Source organism: Hydra vulgaris, chromosome 01 (assembly GCF_038396675.1).
Source record: "Hydra vulgaris chromosome 01, alternate assembly HydraT2T_AEP".
In the NCBI taxonomy this organism is placed as follows: Eukaryota; Metazoa; Cnidaria; class Hydrozoa; order Anthoathecata; family Hydridae; genus Hydra; species Hydra vulgaris.
The window spans coordinates 25,899,294-25,915,907 of NC_088920.1; the positions used below are offsets into that span (position 1 = coordinate 25,899,294).

Genomic DNA, 16,614 nt, shown 5'->3' on the forward strand with positions numbered 1-16,614 from the left:
ATTCCATCAGGAAAACAATATTAACTTAATTCAACCTGTAGAACCCACAACAAATGCAAATATATAGACATTTCTTGCATGAGTTTATAGACATTTCTTGCATGAATTTATAGACATTTCTTGCAGAGGGGTGGAATAAATATTTAAAAAATATGAGAAGAGGCACTTCATGTCATTATTTTAATCATTATTATTTTATACTTATTTGATTACACTGATTAAATTATAATAATAATGACTCCAAAGCTGTTGTCTATACTTTCAAAACTATTCAACAAGTGCTTATCAGAGTCTTGTTTTCCAGCCTGCTGGAAAGCAGCATCTGTTGTCCTTATTTTCAAAAATTCTGTAGAGCAATCTGATTCATCCAACTACCGTCCCATTAGTCTTCTTCCTATCATAAGCCAAGTTTTTGAATCTTTAATTAACAAACACTTAATCTATCATCTTGAGTCTAATAACTTACTTTCTGATCATCAATATGAATTTCGATCTTCTCGTTCTACAGCTGATTCACTAATAGTAATAACCGATAGGTTTTGTCATGCATTAGATAAAGGTGGAGAGGTTAAGGCCATCACTCTTGACATTTCTAAAGCATTTGATAAAGTTTTGCATGCTGGACTTCTCCATAAGCTTTCTTCTTACTGTGTATCTGGTAACATCTTTAAGACTATTGAATATTTCCTTTCTGATTGTATTATAAAAGTTGTCCTCAATGGATAGCACTCTTCTTCATATTCTATAACTTCAGGGGTTCCTCAAGGTTCAATCCTTGGCCATATACTCTTTTTAATTAACATTAACGATCTTCCAGACATTCTCACATCTAAGGTGGCATTGTTCGCTGATGATGCTACCATTTATTCTTGTCATAATAAGAAGCCAACACTCTCTGATTGCTTGGAGGGGGCATTTGAGCTTGAAAAGGATCTCACTTCTGCTACAGCATGGGACTCACAGTGGCTGGTGAACTTTAATTCAGATAAAACTCAATTTTTTTCAGCCAATCATTATCGCAAAAATTTAGATCTTCCTATATTTATGAACGAAAATGTACTTGATGAGTCATCTACCCTTCATCTTCTAGGATTACTTCTGATCATTCTTGGAAACCATATATCAAATCCATCGCAAAATTAGCATCTGCTAAGGTTGCATCTCTTTATCGAGCTCAACACTTTCTTACTCCATATTCCATTCTCTCTCACTATAAATCTCAAATTTGGCCTTGTACTGTTGCAATATCTGGGGCGGATCTTCTAATGATGCCCTTTCTCTTTTAGGCAAGATGCAAAAACGCATTGTAAACATAGTTGGACCTGCTCTTGCAGCCAACATCCAACCATTATCACATTGTTGTAATGTTGCTTCTCTTTCTCTTTTCTACAAATACTATAATGGGCACTTCTCTAAAGAGCTAGTGTCTCTTGTGCCATCTACTAAAATTCATTCTCGTGTTACTCGTCATTCAATTAAGTCTCATTTTTTTTCTGTGATTGTTCCTAAGTGATCCAAAAACTCTTATTTGTCTTGTTTTTTTCCTTGAACATCAGTTCTTTGGAACTCGCTTCCTTCATCTTGCTTTTCTGATTCATATAATTTGCAATTCTTTAAGTCGTCTGTCAATCGTTATCTTGGTCTACAATCTTCATCTTTTCTCTTCCAGTAACTTCCAACTCTAATTAGTGGTTGCTCGCAGCCTTGTTGGAAGCAAAGATGTTTAAAAAATAAAAAAAATAAAAAATTCACATTTTTACTTTGAATTCTTCACACACGTTCCTGATAGTATTGGGGCCTTTTTCTTGTAATTGAAAATAACCTCTTGTTTTCATGTTTTTTATAGTACTTGTGCTTTACTATGTTTACATTTTGTACGTCGTTTAATCTACAAAATGTAAACATAATAAAACTTCGGTTTCAATTTTCTTTTAAAGTTCTAATAAGAACGAATAAAGAATGAATATAAATTCAAAACGTCAGCGGTGCGTCAGCGGTGCATGTCGTCAGTGGTGCATGTGTTTGACATAACTTCGTTTAAACATTAATGAAAACCATAAGGAACAAATTTATAAAACAGGCGTTAAATATTTTTTATCAACTAAAGAAAAATTAAATCATAGTATTTGTGAAATTAAACAATACATAATAAATTTTTTTACTCAGTAACATTTATTTTAAATGTAGCGAAGTATAATACTTTAGAAAAAAAATACTTCAATAAAAGTAAAATTACACATTTAAAAAAATACTTAAAAAGTAGAAATTCACAAAATAACTACTCAATTACAGTAACGTGAGTAAATGTACTTTTTGAAATTACTTTCCACCTCCGAAAAATTCTATTGTTATGCATTGTAATGACTTTGTCTTGTCTTAAGTGGTTTTTTACATCTAAAGTAGAGTGTCAAACATAGCTTTGTCTGTCTATAAAGTTTTGTGCCTTGATAAAACTAGTTTACATTTTCATATAAAGTTTAAAATATTTGTTTTAAAGAAGGCAATTTTTGTGTATATTGTTTCTAATTTATCAATTTAATTGGCACTTTATGATTGCTTAATTAGCAATTTTCAGTTATTTAAAAATTAAAGCCATTTATCAGTAGGCACAGAACATTCATTTAATGTCTAAAGATGCCCTACAAACTTGTGACATCTATATAAGATGTTGTATATGTTGTATATGCTAGGTTGTAATACTATAAAGTAGATTAATAATATCATTAAAAAAAAAAATGTTGTACAACTTATCATTTATAATGCACCATATCATATTTTAAATTAAATAAAAATTTAAAAGATTGTGTAAATTTACAAAATAAAATTTGCTCAGTATTTTTTAATTTCTTCTCTGCAATCGTTGTTGCACAAAACCATTTTTTTTCAAATATAGTAGAGAACATATGCAATATATAATTTTGACTCTTAAGTCTTTGTAACTCAATGTGTCTACTTTTTTCTTACAAGGTCTACCTTACAATGTTGCTTCTAAATTTTTTCTACCTTATAATGTTGCTTCACTATTTATTATAATAATAATTAATATAAATTTAAAACTCTTTTACTTTTATTTGCAAATTATAATACTAAATTTATTTATTATTAGATTTATTATTTATTTTAAATATTAAAAAGAATTATTCCTGATAAACCTGCTAAGGGAGAACAGACTGTAGAAGAAATTTAGATGTGTTTTCACTAACTTTTATATACATATATTTTTTACAGATTTCCAAATGCATTTTATGTCCTTTTGGTTATACCTGTGATGATCCTTTATTGCCTCCTGTTCTTTGTAAACTAGGCACCTATTCTACTGGTGGTAACTCAACATGCTTACCATGTCCTGATGGAATGTCTTGTATCGATCCATCTAAAATCCCTGTACCATGTAAAGATGGAACATTCAGTTTTAATGTGAGTGAGTGTGAACATGAATTTAGTTTTGTTTTGAAGTAATACTTTTACTTAAATATACTGCAAACACATTTAGGGTGTTGCATACTGCTCTCCCTGTCCTGCTGGAAGACCTTGTCCTTCATCCTCAACATCAAAATCAGAAATATGCCCATTAGGAACCTATTCATTAAATGGAGAATCAACTTGTAATACTTGCCCAACTGGTTATATGTGCCCAAATCCTTTTATTTCACCTGTTCCTTGCCGTTTTGGAGAATACACTGATGAAAAAGTAAACCAAACAATATGTGAAAAATGTCCTCCAGGATATGAGTGCCCTCATCCGGAGTAAGTTTTTTTTTAATGTTTTTAAAAAAATAATTAATGACAAATAATAACAACTCGTTACTATTTGTTTATAAGTATTTGCACCAATAGCAGTTACATAAATAAATCGTAGGTTTTTTTCCTGAGTTCATGTAGTTGAAGTCAAGTTAAGCGCATGTAGTTAAATTTTGAATTTTTAAGGCTTCTTTTCTAATGGTTGCTTTGGGATTGTTACAAAATATTTAATATATTTAATTATATTAAAAATATTTTATATATTTAAATATATAATATTTAAAATATTTAAAATATATAAAATATTTTGTATTGAGTAAAAGTTTAATACAAAATATTTAATATATTTAAATATTTTGTATTAAACTTTTATTTTTCATTTTTATTTGTATTTAATTAATTGTAATTTTTGTAGTTAAATAATAATTGAATTTATTTTAATTATAATTAATTTAGTTATAATTATTTGTAGTCATTTGTAATTTAAAAATGTTATATATATATATATATATATATATATATATATATATATATATATATATATATATATATATATATATATATATATAAATCAGTGTGTTAATTAGCCTCTATTAGTAACAAGGGATTTTTTTAATAATTTTTAAATTTTCTGTTTTTATTAGTATTAGTATAAAAATCTGCAGCACATTTAGACTTTAACATTTAAGGGTCAAATAGTGCGGAGCACGTTTACAGTAGATGACGCCCTGTGGCAGTTTTGCTGATTAATTGTCCATATTTAGGCTGCGGGTCATCATATAAAAAGATGCTTTGAAGTTAACTTTCGTGGTGCAGTCGTGAGATCTAAAAAATCTGACGTTCCGATGAAATTCAAAGACACGCAGTTTTTGACTTATCGAGCTTGCAAAAACCATTAAAACGATGAATCAATTTTTTTCGATTTTTTGAGTTTACTAAGTAAAAAAAAAAATTTTTTTCCAGATTGTCATTGGATTTTTAATTTCAAAAGATTCAAGAACAAAATTTTTTTTTTTAAAGTATTAAACAAAGGTATCATATTAATGTGTTGTTATCATGTAAAAATATCAACTTTACTGATTATAGTAGATTAAGACAGTTCTCGTTAAAAAAGGGTTTTAGACTATTTATAAGCATAAGAGTTAAAAAACTATTTGCTAATTAAATTTGATTTATTGTAATACAAATCTTCTAATAATCTGCTTGGTATTTTTCATTATCGTCACCACCATCATCATAAACATTGTTGTCAGCAGCAGAATCAGTGTTCTCCCACTTAGTTCAGTTTCACTAATCTAAACACTTTAAAGTTGATTTATATACAAACAGTGTTTAGTTTCACAACCAGCTGTAAAGTTACACTGTACGAAATTCAGTACACTTTCTAGCGCTAGTCAGGGTTAGTGCTAGATACATAAACCATTTAATGGTGACTCCTGCTTCACTAATCGACCTAAATAACTCATAAAGTTGCATCATACACTCATTAGACATCAAATCACTCATAAAGTTGCATTTCATTCTTTGCTTGGCAGCCTTAAAAAAGTAATCCTGCATCTTTTATTTCCGCATAAATTAGATGTTTGTTACACAAACCATTTTTATAACATTTTATAGAAGTTTTTTATTATTTAATTCAAAAGAATATGTTATTAATGAATAATAACAAACAAATTATTTAGCTGTTATGTACTGCCCATATTCCAAGTTGATATTTTGATCTAACTTACACATTACTACAGGAACACTATACTTATATAAAACAAATTTTTTTTTTAAAAAAAGGAGCTTGGCAACCATTTTATAACTTCATAAAGTATTACTAAAACATTACCCAGCCAACATTGATACAAGTACTGTTTGGGTCATTAACTGGGACTCATTTGGGATGCCCTTTAGGATCTAATTTTGACAGTAGTTTTCATCTGGGGCTCATATGGGTTAGCCTGCCAAGTATTCTGCATTGATTCCAACAATATACCGTACTTTAAAACTTTAAGTATCCCATATAGATTTGCAACTAGAATCTATATGAGAACCTCTCTGGAAACCTGCTGGATTTTAGCTGTGGTTTACATGCAGAACCATGAAGTTTAATTGTTACTAGAACCAATGCAAATATTGCAAAACTACTTTTAAATTGCTCAAAATGAAAGATGAATTATATAATTTAATTTGCTTATTTCAAATAAAATAACCATTAAAATTACATTTTTATTAAAAAACATATCGAAGAATTTTTTAATCATGTGTCTTTACGGTTGTCTCGCAAATTAAAAGCTTTTAAATTTTTGTTAGAACTACTTCTATTGATTGATCTTGTATTTTGCTTTAATAAGAGGTGTAAAAAATATTAAATTAAAATGATAGTGTTGAATTTTACACAACACATTGTGTTTTATATTTTAATATATTATAAAATTTTAATTAGTTTTAGTCAACACTGGTCAGATAAAAAAAATGTATTTTATCACAATATTCTAACTGTTTTTAATAATCTTCACCAACCATTATATTGCTAATCCTTTAAAATGATTACATTACTCACATGAGTCACTGCCTATCATTAATAATATACTTAAACTTACTAACTTATCATTATTAATATTTATTAAAACAGCAGACATATTTGATTGTTGAAGTCGTGAAGTCAATTTTATTTGTTGCTATCCAAATGGCAGTCAGTGTGCAACTAGTGCAAATCATCAGACATATTTTTAAAAATGCTATAAAATAATATAAAAAAACAAAATATCATAACTATGATACATATTATATAAGAATATTTTGGACCATTAACTTGGAGCTTAACTTTGGAAAATCATTAAATCTTTTGGGCTAGAAGATTTGTTATTTAATAATTTTCTTATTTGAATATTATATATTATTAAGTTTATTGATTATTTTAAGTAACTTTTTACAACTGGATGACTGCAACAAAGAATTAATACAAAGAATTTAGTGTTGGAAAGATGAAATTAAAGTTATTAAATTATCTATGATATCTTAAAGATACTATTGGATGGTGTTGCAATCAGCTAGTACAGCAAATGAAGCCTCATGGGGAAAAAAAGGTATGTCTGGGCCAAGTTCAAAGAATTATCTCCACTTCAAACTGCAAGAAAGAAGAAGAAGAACACCATTAAAGATTAAAGTAAAAAAAAGACCATCAGAAAGAATTATCAGAAAGAAAAAGAAAAAGAAATCAGAAAGAAAAAGAAAAAGAAAAACTTGTGCAAGAACAGAAACATTTATACAAAAATGATAATAATGAATGATGGTGATGACCAATGCAAAACCAAAACTATTTGGAAGAATAAAGCAGAATGCTTTTATTATAATTTGAAGTAAAAGCCTGTACTAAAAAATATATATATAAAAATATATATATAATAATATATATATATATATATATATAATAATATATATATATATATAATAATATATATATATAATAATATATATATATATATATATATATATATTTGTATATATATATATATATATATATATATATATATATTATATATATATATATATATATATACATATATATATATAATATATAAATATGTACATAATATATATAAGATATATATTTATCTATATATATATCTATAAAATATATATATATTATTTGAAATTTTGTTCAAGTAATTTTTTGCCTTTTAACAAACTATACAAATTTCTGGTAATATGTGTGGGTTCTTTTGATAATTATTACTGCTATAAATATATATTTTTTAATTCACATCCTTAAGGCCGTGAAGGCCACTACAGGCGAGGAGGCTACTTAATTGTAGTTATAACCCTCTCTCAACTCTATATGTCTGAAACACAAACCTTGACAAACAAGGCCGCTGTGGAGAAACAAGTTTAGCGCTGTACTACCAGGGGTGTGGTGGGGATCGAACTCTGAACCTTTCGCTTATGAAGCGAGCACTCTACTACTACACCACTACTGTAATAATGGATTATAACTGTTGCTTTTTTTACTGGACATTCTAACTCTGATGTAAAGTGTTGTTGATGAACTAGATCAACTTTTATTATTGGCATCAGATTACTTCATTCTTTTTCAGTAAATTACCATTTATACCATTTTTTTACAGAATGTTGGTTGTTAAAAAAAAAAATTAAAAAAAAAATTTAATCACTTGGAGTTAGAGTCATGTTGTACATGTAATTAATGTACATAAATACATGTAAATAATGTTAATTATGAATAAATAATTTAATATAAATTATGAAGTTATTAATAAATTTTACTGGTTTCATTTCAAATTAACATTTTTTTTTAATTGAGAGTTAATTTTTAGTTTGATAATATTTTTTTAACTTTTTAACCTTTTCTTTATATTGCTTTCCCTCTAAATTACTAAATTTGCAAAGGGTTTTTATAGAAGCAAAAAAGTTGTTTGTAAACCTGGTTCATTCAGTCTGGGATCATCTGTTTCATGCACATTATGTCCTGCAGGATATAGGTGTCCCAATGTTAACGTGAGTTTAATTTTTAATATGATTTATTTATATTTTGTATTACTTTTAGTGTTGAATTGTTATTTTCATTGGTTATTTTGTATATATATATTTAAAATACTTTCAATAGAAGCGTCCAGAATTGTGTCGCCCAGGTGAATTTTCATTGGGTGGTCAACTTGTATGCAATCTGTGTCCAGCTGGTAAAGCTTGTAGCTCTCGGTCTTCAAATTCTTCGAATGACTGTCCCCGTGGTATTTTTATTATTTATGAAGATAAAGCATTATCCAATTAAATAAAGAAACTTTAAGATAGAAAATTAAAATAAAAAAATTTTGCTTGTTTAATACTATAAAACTACTATAGAAATTTTTTTTTTTATTTTTGTTAAATTTCTGATTGACGTTATATAAATTATTTTTAAGGCACATATTCATATGAAGGTCAAGCAGAATGTTCGGTGTGTCCTGATGGATTTGCATGTGAAACTCCATTTGCATATGCAGTAGATCCATGCAGAAATGGCTCTTTCTCTGATAGTGGAAAATGTAAAAAATGTCCTGCTGGATGGGCTTGTCCTCTAACAGATGGATCAAGCAACATACAGTGTCCTTTTGTAATGTTTATTATATTTTTAATATTATTTGAAAAAAAAAAAAAGCTTCATAATAATTAAATATTTTAAAACCATTTAAGTGAACATAAAAAGGTTTATTTCTAAAGTACAATTGTATTATTCTGTTTAGGGTTCCTACACAACTGGTGAAGCTGTTAGTTGTGTTCAATGTCCTGCAGGCAAAGAATGCCCAACAACAACTTCTATACCAAGAGACTGTAAACTAGGATCATTTTCAACTGGATCTCAAATGGTAATTAATTTATAAAAAATTTTTTTGAAGTTTTTATTTCTAATAGTTTAAAAATTGAGTAATTAAGTTTACAGCATAACCTATATCTATGAATATATTTTAAATTTAAAATTCTGTAAACTTTTTATCTATCTTTATTTATTTATTCCTCTATTTATTTCTCTATTTATCTCTCTATTTGTTCCTTTATTTATTCCTCTATTTATTCTTCTATTTATTTTTCTATTTATTCCTCTATTTATTTATCTATTTATTCTAACATGATATGTTAAAAAAATTGTAAGCTATCAGGATTCAAGCCTTCTCGGGAAGCTCGTGCGGTCGCATGCCTTGTTTGTCCACATTTAAAGTATTTTTTTTAAACAAACTGACCACGGCAGTTCGCATCTTTTAACTTAAAAAGTGTTTCAATAATTCTACTAAGAAAAAATAAAACAAAATTGCAACGAAATATCAAGTTTAATTAAATAAACTAAAAAATTCAATAATTAAAAAAGTAAATTTAAAAAAAATTTTTCATAAAATTTTTATACAATTTTTGTTTTATTTAGAGTTGTTGTTGAAAAAAACATCTTTTATAACGATTAAAGTGAAAAAAGTTGCAAAAAAATTGTATTTGGAAAAATGTTTTTTTTTTCATAATATTCTTATCTACTTTATTGCTTGACTTGTATCAATATAAGTTTTAAGTAGTGGAAATATAAGTTTTAAGTAGTGGAAATTTCATATAGTCTTTGGTTCTTTTGTTCAAGTATTGCTGTTTTATTCTCGTTTTATTCTAGTTTCTTATAACTTTGTTTTGCTGCGAATTCTTAAAACGCTTACTATATAACAACGTGGTCAAGTTGTCTAAAAAAATTACTTTAACCGTGGATGTACAAGGCATGCGACGCATGCGCTTCCTGGAAAGGCTTAAGGATTCTACTCCTATAATAGCTTTTTATTTTTAATTACTAGTTTGTAAATGTATTACTAGTTATTATATTTAAAAAAGTAATTAGCACTTTAAAAAAATACAACTGTTGTCATCAGTTTTCAAAATCATATTTAAAATATTTGTATAGAAGTTTTTATATACAAGTTTTATAGATTTTGTGGTGCCTCCATTAAAGATGCACTAAAAATAAACCTAATTTTTAAGTATAAATGTTTACAAATGTTTTTCCAGCAGGAATAAGTTTAGTAAAAAATGATGAGCAGGGATGCAGAGCCCCAAAAAAGACTCCAGATTTAAAAATCATAAAATGTTTATTTCTTCCTAGTTTTTGGTATCCAGGAGCTCTAAAAATGTATAGAGGCTTATAGACTAATTTTAAAAAAAATTAGAACTTTTCTGTTAGAGGAATAATCAAATATTGAACCTGGGATCCTTATGTACAATGGAGGCAAGGACTTGGGACTCCAAGCTAAAAAACAAGTTCCAAGTCACAATAATTTTTCAAAATCATCATAATTTTTTTTTTACTACATATCATAAATTACTTTACATTTATAGAGCTCATGAACACCAGAGACTAAGAAAAAATATAGATATAAAGCTGGAGTCTTTTTGAGACTATCGGGGGAGGTGAACTAACATAAAAAAAATAATATGTTTAGTGAAAAAACAAACTAAGCAATATAATGGATGAAAGAAAAAATCTTATTAGATGTCAGTATTTGAATTAAATACAAATTTATATTGTAAAATAGAAGCTGCTGTTTAATTTGTATTTTATATAAAGTTTTATAAGATTTTGATACTTTAAAAATTAAATGATTCAAAATCTAACCAATTAAATCTTAGATAGTGATGTCATCATTGTTTTATTAATTATTATGAAATGAAATTTGGATAAGGTTGACAATTTAATGTAGTAATACCTAGAACATTGTTTATGTATAGTCTTCTTTTATTAAGTTTTGAATTGTTTATGTTGTCTTTTTTGAATTGAATTTAATTTTGTATATTAATCAATAGTTTTGCACACTATGCCCTTCTGGAAATTACTGCCCAAAAAATGATAGCGCAACAATTATACCCTGTGCTGCTGGTAGTTTTAGTGTATTAGGACAGGGTACTTGTACTCAATGTCCTGGTGGTTTTTCTTGTCCAAGTCAAAATGAGCCATTTCAGTTTCCATGTGCAAAAGGATGGTATTCACCATTAGGAGTAGCGGTATTTTATTTTTTTTTGTTGATGTTTATGATGCTTTTATATATCTATACTTTTGCATTTTTAAGTTTTTATTTAAAATTGTTAAATTAAATTGTTTTTTAAATTTTGGCTAGGAATGTATTCAATGTGAAGCTGGAAGTTATTGTCCTAATAGTACAACTAAAGGTTTTCCTTGTGATAAAAATGGATATTATAGTTTATCAGGATCTGTTGTTTGTTCCCCATGTCCAAAAGGCTATTATTGCAAAAGCAAAGACCAACCTCCTGTTCTCTGCCCTGCTGGTTTTTATTCAGTTACAGCAAGTGAAAAATGTAATAAATGCTCACCAGGCTATATTTGTGATGAAGGAAGTATCACAGACAAACCTTCTACTGGAATATGTCCGCTAGGTTACTACTGTGAAAATAATAATAAAATTGCATGCCCAGCTGGTAAATATGGTTCAATTCAAGGTGCTGGTAGTTTAACACAGTGTATTGATTGTCCCCCAGGTTATTATTGTCCAGAAGCAACTGCAGGGTATCCAACAGAATCAATCAAATGTCCACCTGGCCATTATTGTGTTCTTTCTACCATGACAGCCTTTGAAAATCCCTGTCCAGCTGGAACATATAGTAATCAGCTTGGAAATGTTAGGTTAGAACAATGCAAAGATTGTAAAGCAGGATTTTATTGCCTTAGTGGTGATCCTACTGGTGATTCATTATGTCCAGCTGGTCACTATTGTCCATTCAATACAACTTTTGGAACACAAAACAAATGTCCCAGTGGAACTTACAACGAAGAACAAGGATCTACATGTAATTTTTTTTGTAAAAAATAGAAATTGTTATATTATAAATAAGTTTTATCTAGTTATATTCTATTAGTATTTGATTTTCAAAAAAGTTTTAAAGCAATTATACTTTGAGTACAAATTAAATAGGAAATAAATTAAAATGTCTGAAATAAATTTATTTAATAAACTATTTAGCTTTAGCAAGTTGTAAGTTATGTCCAGCAGGTGCATATTGTCCTGAGGCATCTGATTCACCAATTCCGTGCAATCCTGGTACTTATAATCCATTGCAAAACCAAGGTGATATAAAAAGTTGTCTTGATTGTATGTCTGGAATGGCTTGTCCACAGCGAGGTCTGAATTATCCCACTGTTCATTGTATGGCAGGACACTTTTGTCCACCAAGATCAATTTTTCCTAATGATACTCTTAATCGATGTCCTGATGGAACCTACACAGATTTACATAATGCAACATCAGATGCTGATTGCATTGAATGTCCAGCAGGTCTAGCATGTGAAGCTGGAACAGGAGGAATTCAAAAGCAACCACAGCCTTGTGCAGCAGGTAAAATGTTGTTATATGCTATACAATTTTTAATATAAATATATATTTATAAAGTTTAAATATTTATAAGCATTTAAACAGAAGTATCTTTATAATTAATTGTTAGTTAGTAAGAGTGGTATGTTTGGATTTATAAACTTATATATAAGTTGCATATAAGTTTGTAAATCTATGTTTGGATTTATAAATTATGTACAGAATTGTATATATAAGATTTTTATTGTTTGCATACAATTTTTGTTCATTGTTTAAATGATAAAAAAAAATGTTTCAACTAGTTAAAAACAAACAAATCATGTGACTTAATATATGGATAAAATAAAATATATAATATTTGGATAAATATTTGATATAATATTTGGATAAATTTTTGGTGACCCATTGTGACATTGTCGAAGTTTTGTTTTAAAGTAACTTATCAAATGCACCAATACCTAATAAAAAAAACTATTGGTTCAAAATAAATTTCTAAAGAAATGCTAAAAATAAACAAAATTATTGTTAAAACATCAACCTAATTATAATTTGTTTGCTTTAGTTAGCATGAATGACTCTATTAACTCTGAAATAGATAAAATAAATCATTAATTTCAAAATAACTGAACAACTACAGATTTATACATTTTAACAATACAATAATTACATTTTAGAAATTAATTTACCAATGGGAAATATATGTTTATATACTTCAAAATGATAAATTAATTTCTAAATTAATTAGAAAAATTATCATCTTAAGAAACCACAAGTCTCTTATACATACTATTAAAAGATATATATATATATATATATATATATATATATATATATATATATATATATATATACATATATATATATACATATATATATATATACATATATATATATATATATATATATATATATATATATATATATATATATATATATATATATATATATATATATATATATATATATATATATATATATATATATGTACAGCACGTAAAAAAACACATTAATAACTCCTTTTTTATTGTGTTAATAAGATATAAATAATTAAACTAAATAATTCTCAAACAGGATGTAATCCACTGTATTAAGATGGTAGCCCTCCTTCCCTAAATCAAGTAATATCAATGGATGACCCAATTGTTTTGCTGCCAAACTGGTCTAGGCCATGGAAATCATGCAACATCAACAAGACAGCACCATGACTGGTTTAAATCTCTAGCAACATCAATCAAGTTGTTACAGGAACATCATATCACCATGTCAAACTGAGTAAGATTTTTGGAAGACTGATCAGAAAAAAAAAACCAGAAAATATACCAACTTACAACTAAAATAGATGACCTGGAGAAGGAAGTACTAAGAACAAAAATTAAGCACTTTAACAAACAATTCTAGCTCTTCAAGTAAACAACCACTATTCACATTTGCATCATTATTCAGTAAAAAAAAGCGAGAAAGAGTTAATCATGATCACTAAGATAAGGCAGGAGCTGGAGAGAGCAAGCGTATTGAAAATAAAATAAGCAACATTGAACCATCTCAAGGATCAAAGTTTGAAATTAAGGAAAGATCAATTAGTGAGAGAAATCATATCTGTACTACAATTTAATGAAGAAACAACAACAAAATCATTTAGATTTAAGTCTGGGACATAAAAAAAGACAACAAAAATGACCTTAGTTGAACTGAAAAGTAAAAAGTTAGTTAATTTAGCACTAGCCAATGCACACAAACTGAGAGACAACAAAAAATTCAAAAGTGTCTATGTTAACCCTGATAAAACTAGTGTTCTGCGAGCAATCAAGAAGAGACAGCAAGAAAGAAGAGATGAGCTAAATGCAAACATGAAACACCAGGATAGCATTGGTAGGCGTTGTAATCTTAACTACGGAAAAAAGTTTTTCTATGTCGCAAGAAATAGAGTTTTAAAAAAAATACAGTAGAGCTTTGAATCTAACTACTTTTTACAAAAAGGTCTACAAGTGCTTCAACCTGTACAACACCAGAACCATCAAGATAATATCCAGAGTTGTTAGCAATTAATGAACAACTTAGTGTTTAGTACTTAGCATGTCCAGCCAACTATCTGTAACAAAAACATCTCCATAACCATCAACAAAAAATCTAGCAATAATAGTAATTAATAATCTCAAAACCTACTTTTGGCAATAATACTCTTGACCTGTTGCTAACTGACTGCCTCTCCAGAATTATAGAACTCAATATTGGTACATCTCTTGGCATCTCAAATCAAAATAATTTCCATTGCACTCTTATATGGAGTTTTTTGCTTAAACCATCAATCTCACCAACCAGGGTTTTATTACTAACCAAACCAAACTATGGTAGAGGGGACTATAAAAATCTAAACAAATTTTTTGCAGATGCAGAATGGAGGAAACAACTTGAAAAGCTCAAAAACAATCCCATTATGATAAACAAACTCATTGAGTTTTGATACAAAGAAGAATTAGCTAAATATCTACCAAATCAAGCTACATCAACTCAAAAACAGAGATCAAAACCAAAATAGTTTACAACAAGTATTAAAATTCTAACAAAAAAGAAATTTAACCTTTTATCAAAGCTGCTAGCCAGCTCACCCGTTACGCATCTATCTATCACTCTACAAAGCAACTTAAAAGCAGTTAAAAAAAGACATACTCGCTCCATGAAAAAGCTATGAATTAAAACTTGCCTCACTTCCAAAATCTAATCTAAAAGTTGTATACAACTATATTTTCAGTCAAAAAAAAAGCAAAGTTTACTGTTCCCTCTTTTATAAAAGGCATGGAGCTAACAAAATTGCTTGAAAAAGCAGAATGTCTTGATAAACAGTTTAAGTCGGCTTTCTAAAATTGACCACAAGAACAAGTTTACATTCCCAAACAGGACTGATCAGGTATGCAAGATTGATCAATTTGATCTTAATGAAACTGCAGATTTTGGCGAGTTGAGTAATTAGAAGAAATACAAAGCGATTGGCCCAGATGGTATAAGTCCTTATGTTCTCAATGAGTGTGCCACTGGATTAGATTGGCCTATTTCTCTTCTGATAGTTTCATCATTTGAAACAGGTATAATACCTAATAATTGGAAAGAAACGAATGTGATACCAATATATAAAGAAAAAGGTAAACAAAACGACCCATCTGAATATATTCAACAGCCACAATATGTAAAATCATGGAAAGGTTGTTGAAAAAGCATATGATGAGTCACCTGGTTCAGCACAAAATAATCACTAAGCATCAACTTGGCTTCGTAAGACAAAAATCATGTGTTACAAATTTATTAGTGACAATAGACATTACATCAGAGGCACTGAACTGTGGCCTTTACGCAACCATAATCTATCTGGATTTTGCTAAAGCCTTTTGATAAAGTCTGTCATGAAGTGTTAGTTACCAAATTAGAGGCCTATAGTTTCAAAGGTAAACTACTGAGATGGCTAAAAGCATTTCTTATGGACTGAAAACAAAGACTTGTTGACAAGAACTACTCTGAGCGGATAAAAGTTCAGAGTGGTGTGCTATAAGGATCTGTTCTAGGTCCTTTACTGTTTATAATGCACATAAATGACATGCCAGGTGTTGTCAAATGTTCACTCAAGCTCTTTGCTGATGACATCAAACTAATAAATATAGTAAAAAATTAATTTGACATTGAACAGCTGCAGACAGATCTTGATGCTGTGGCTAAATGAGCAGATAATTGCAAAATGGAGTTTAATGCAAGCAAATGCAAAGTATTGACTATAAAAAAATTGTCCAAAACAACAATCTATGACCAATAATTTAGCATACAAAATCAAGATAACAGCAGCACATACTTATTGTCTACCAACTAAGAGCAAGATCTTGGAATTTTAATAACTAGCGATCTAAAATGATCAGCCCAATCAAAATATGCAGCAGTTAAAGCTAATACAGCGCTAGCTTCACTCAAGCAGACATTTAGATACTGGAACCCTTTAATGTTTAAAACACTTTATACCACATTTGTGAGACCTCACCTTGAGTATGAAAAGCCTGCAAGGGCT

At 28.4% G+C, this 16,614-nt stretch overlaps 1 protein-coding gene across 2 annotated transcripts in view; it reads left to right on the plus strand.

The window, feature by feature from the left end:
* The window catches only part of LOC100202447 (uncharacterized), a 180,970-nt gene that overhangs the window by 20,667 nt on the left and 143,689 nt on the right, over positions 1–16,614 (plus strand). For both annotated transcript variants that reach the window (XM_065787773.1, XM_065787772.1), the window contains exons 14-22: positions 3,229–3,417; positions 3,494–3,747; positions 8,145–8,241; positions 8,351–8,474; positions 8,646–8,836; positions 8,967–9,089; positions 11,050–11,247; positions 11,361–12,048; positions 12,222–12,593. In XM_065787773.1, the coding sequence (XP_065643845.1) occupies positions 3,229–3,417; positions 3,494–3,747; positions 8,145–8,241; positions 8,351–8,474; positions 8,646–8,836; positions 8,967–9,089; positions 11,050–11,247; positions 11,361–12,048; positions 12,222–12,593 (2,236 nt within the window). The remainder of the gene's footprint in view (positions 1–3,228; positions 3,418–3,493; positions 3,748–8,144; positions 8,242–8,350; positions 8,475–8,645; positions 8,837–8,966; positions 9,090–11,049; positions 11,248–11,360; positions 12,049–12,221; positions 12,594–16,614) is intronic.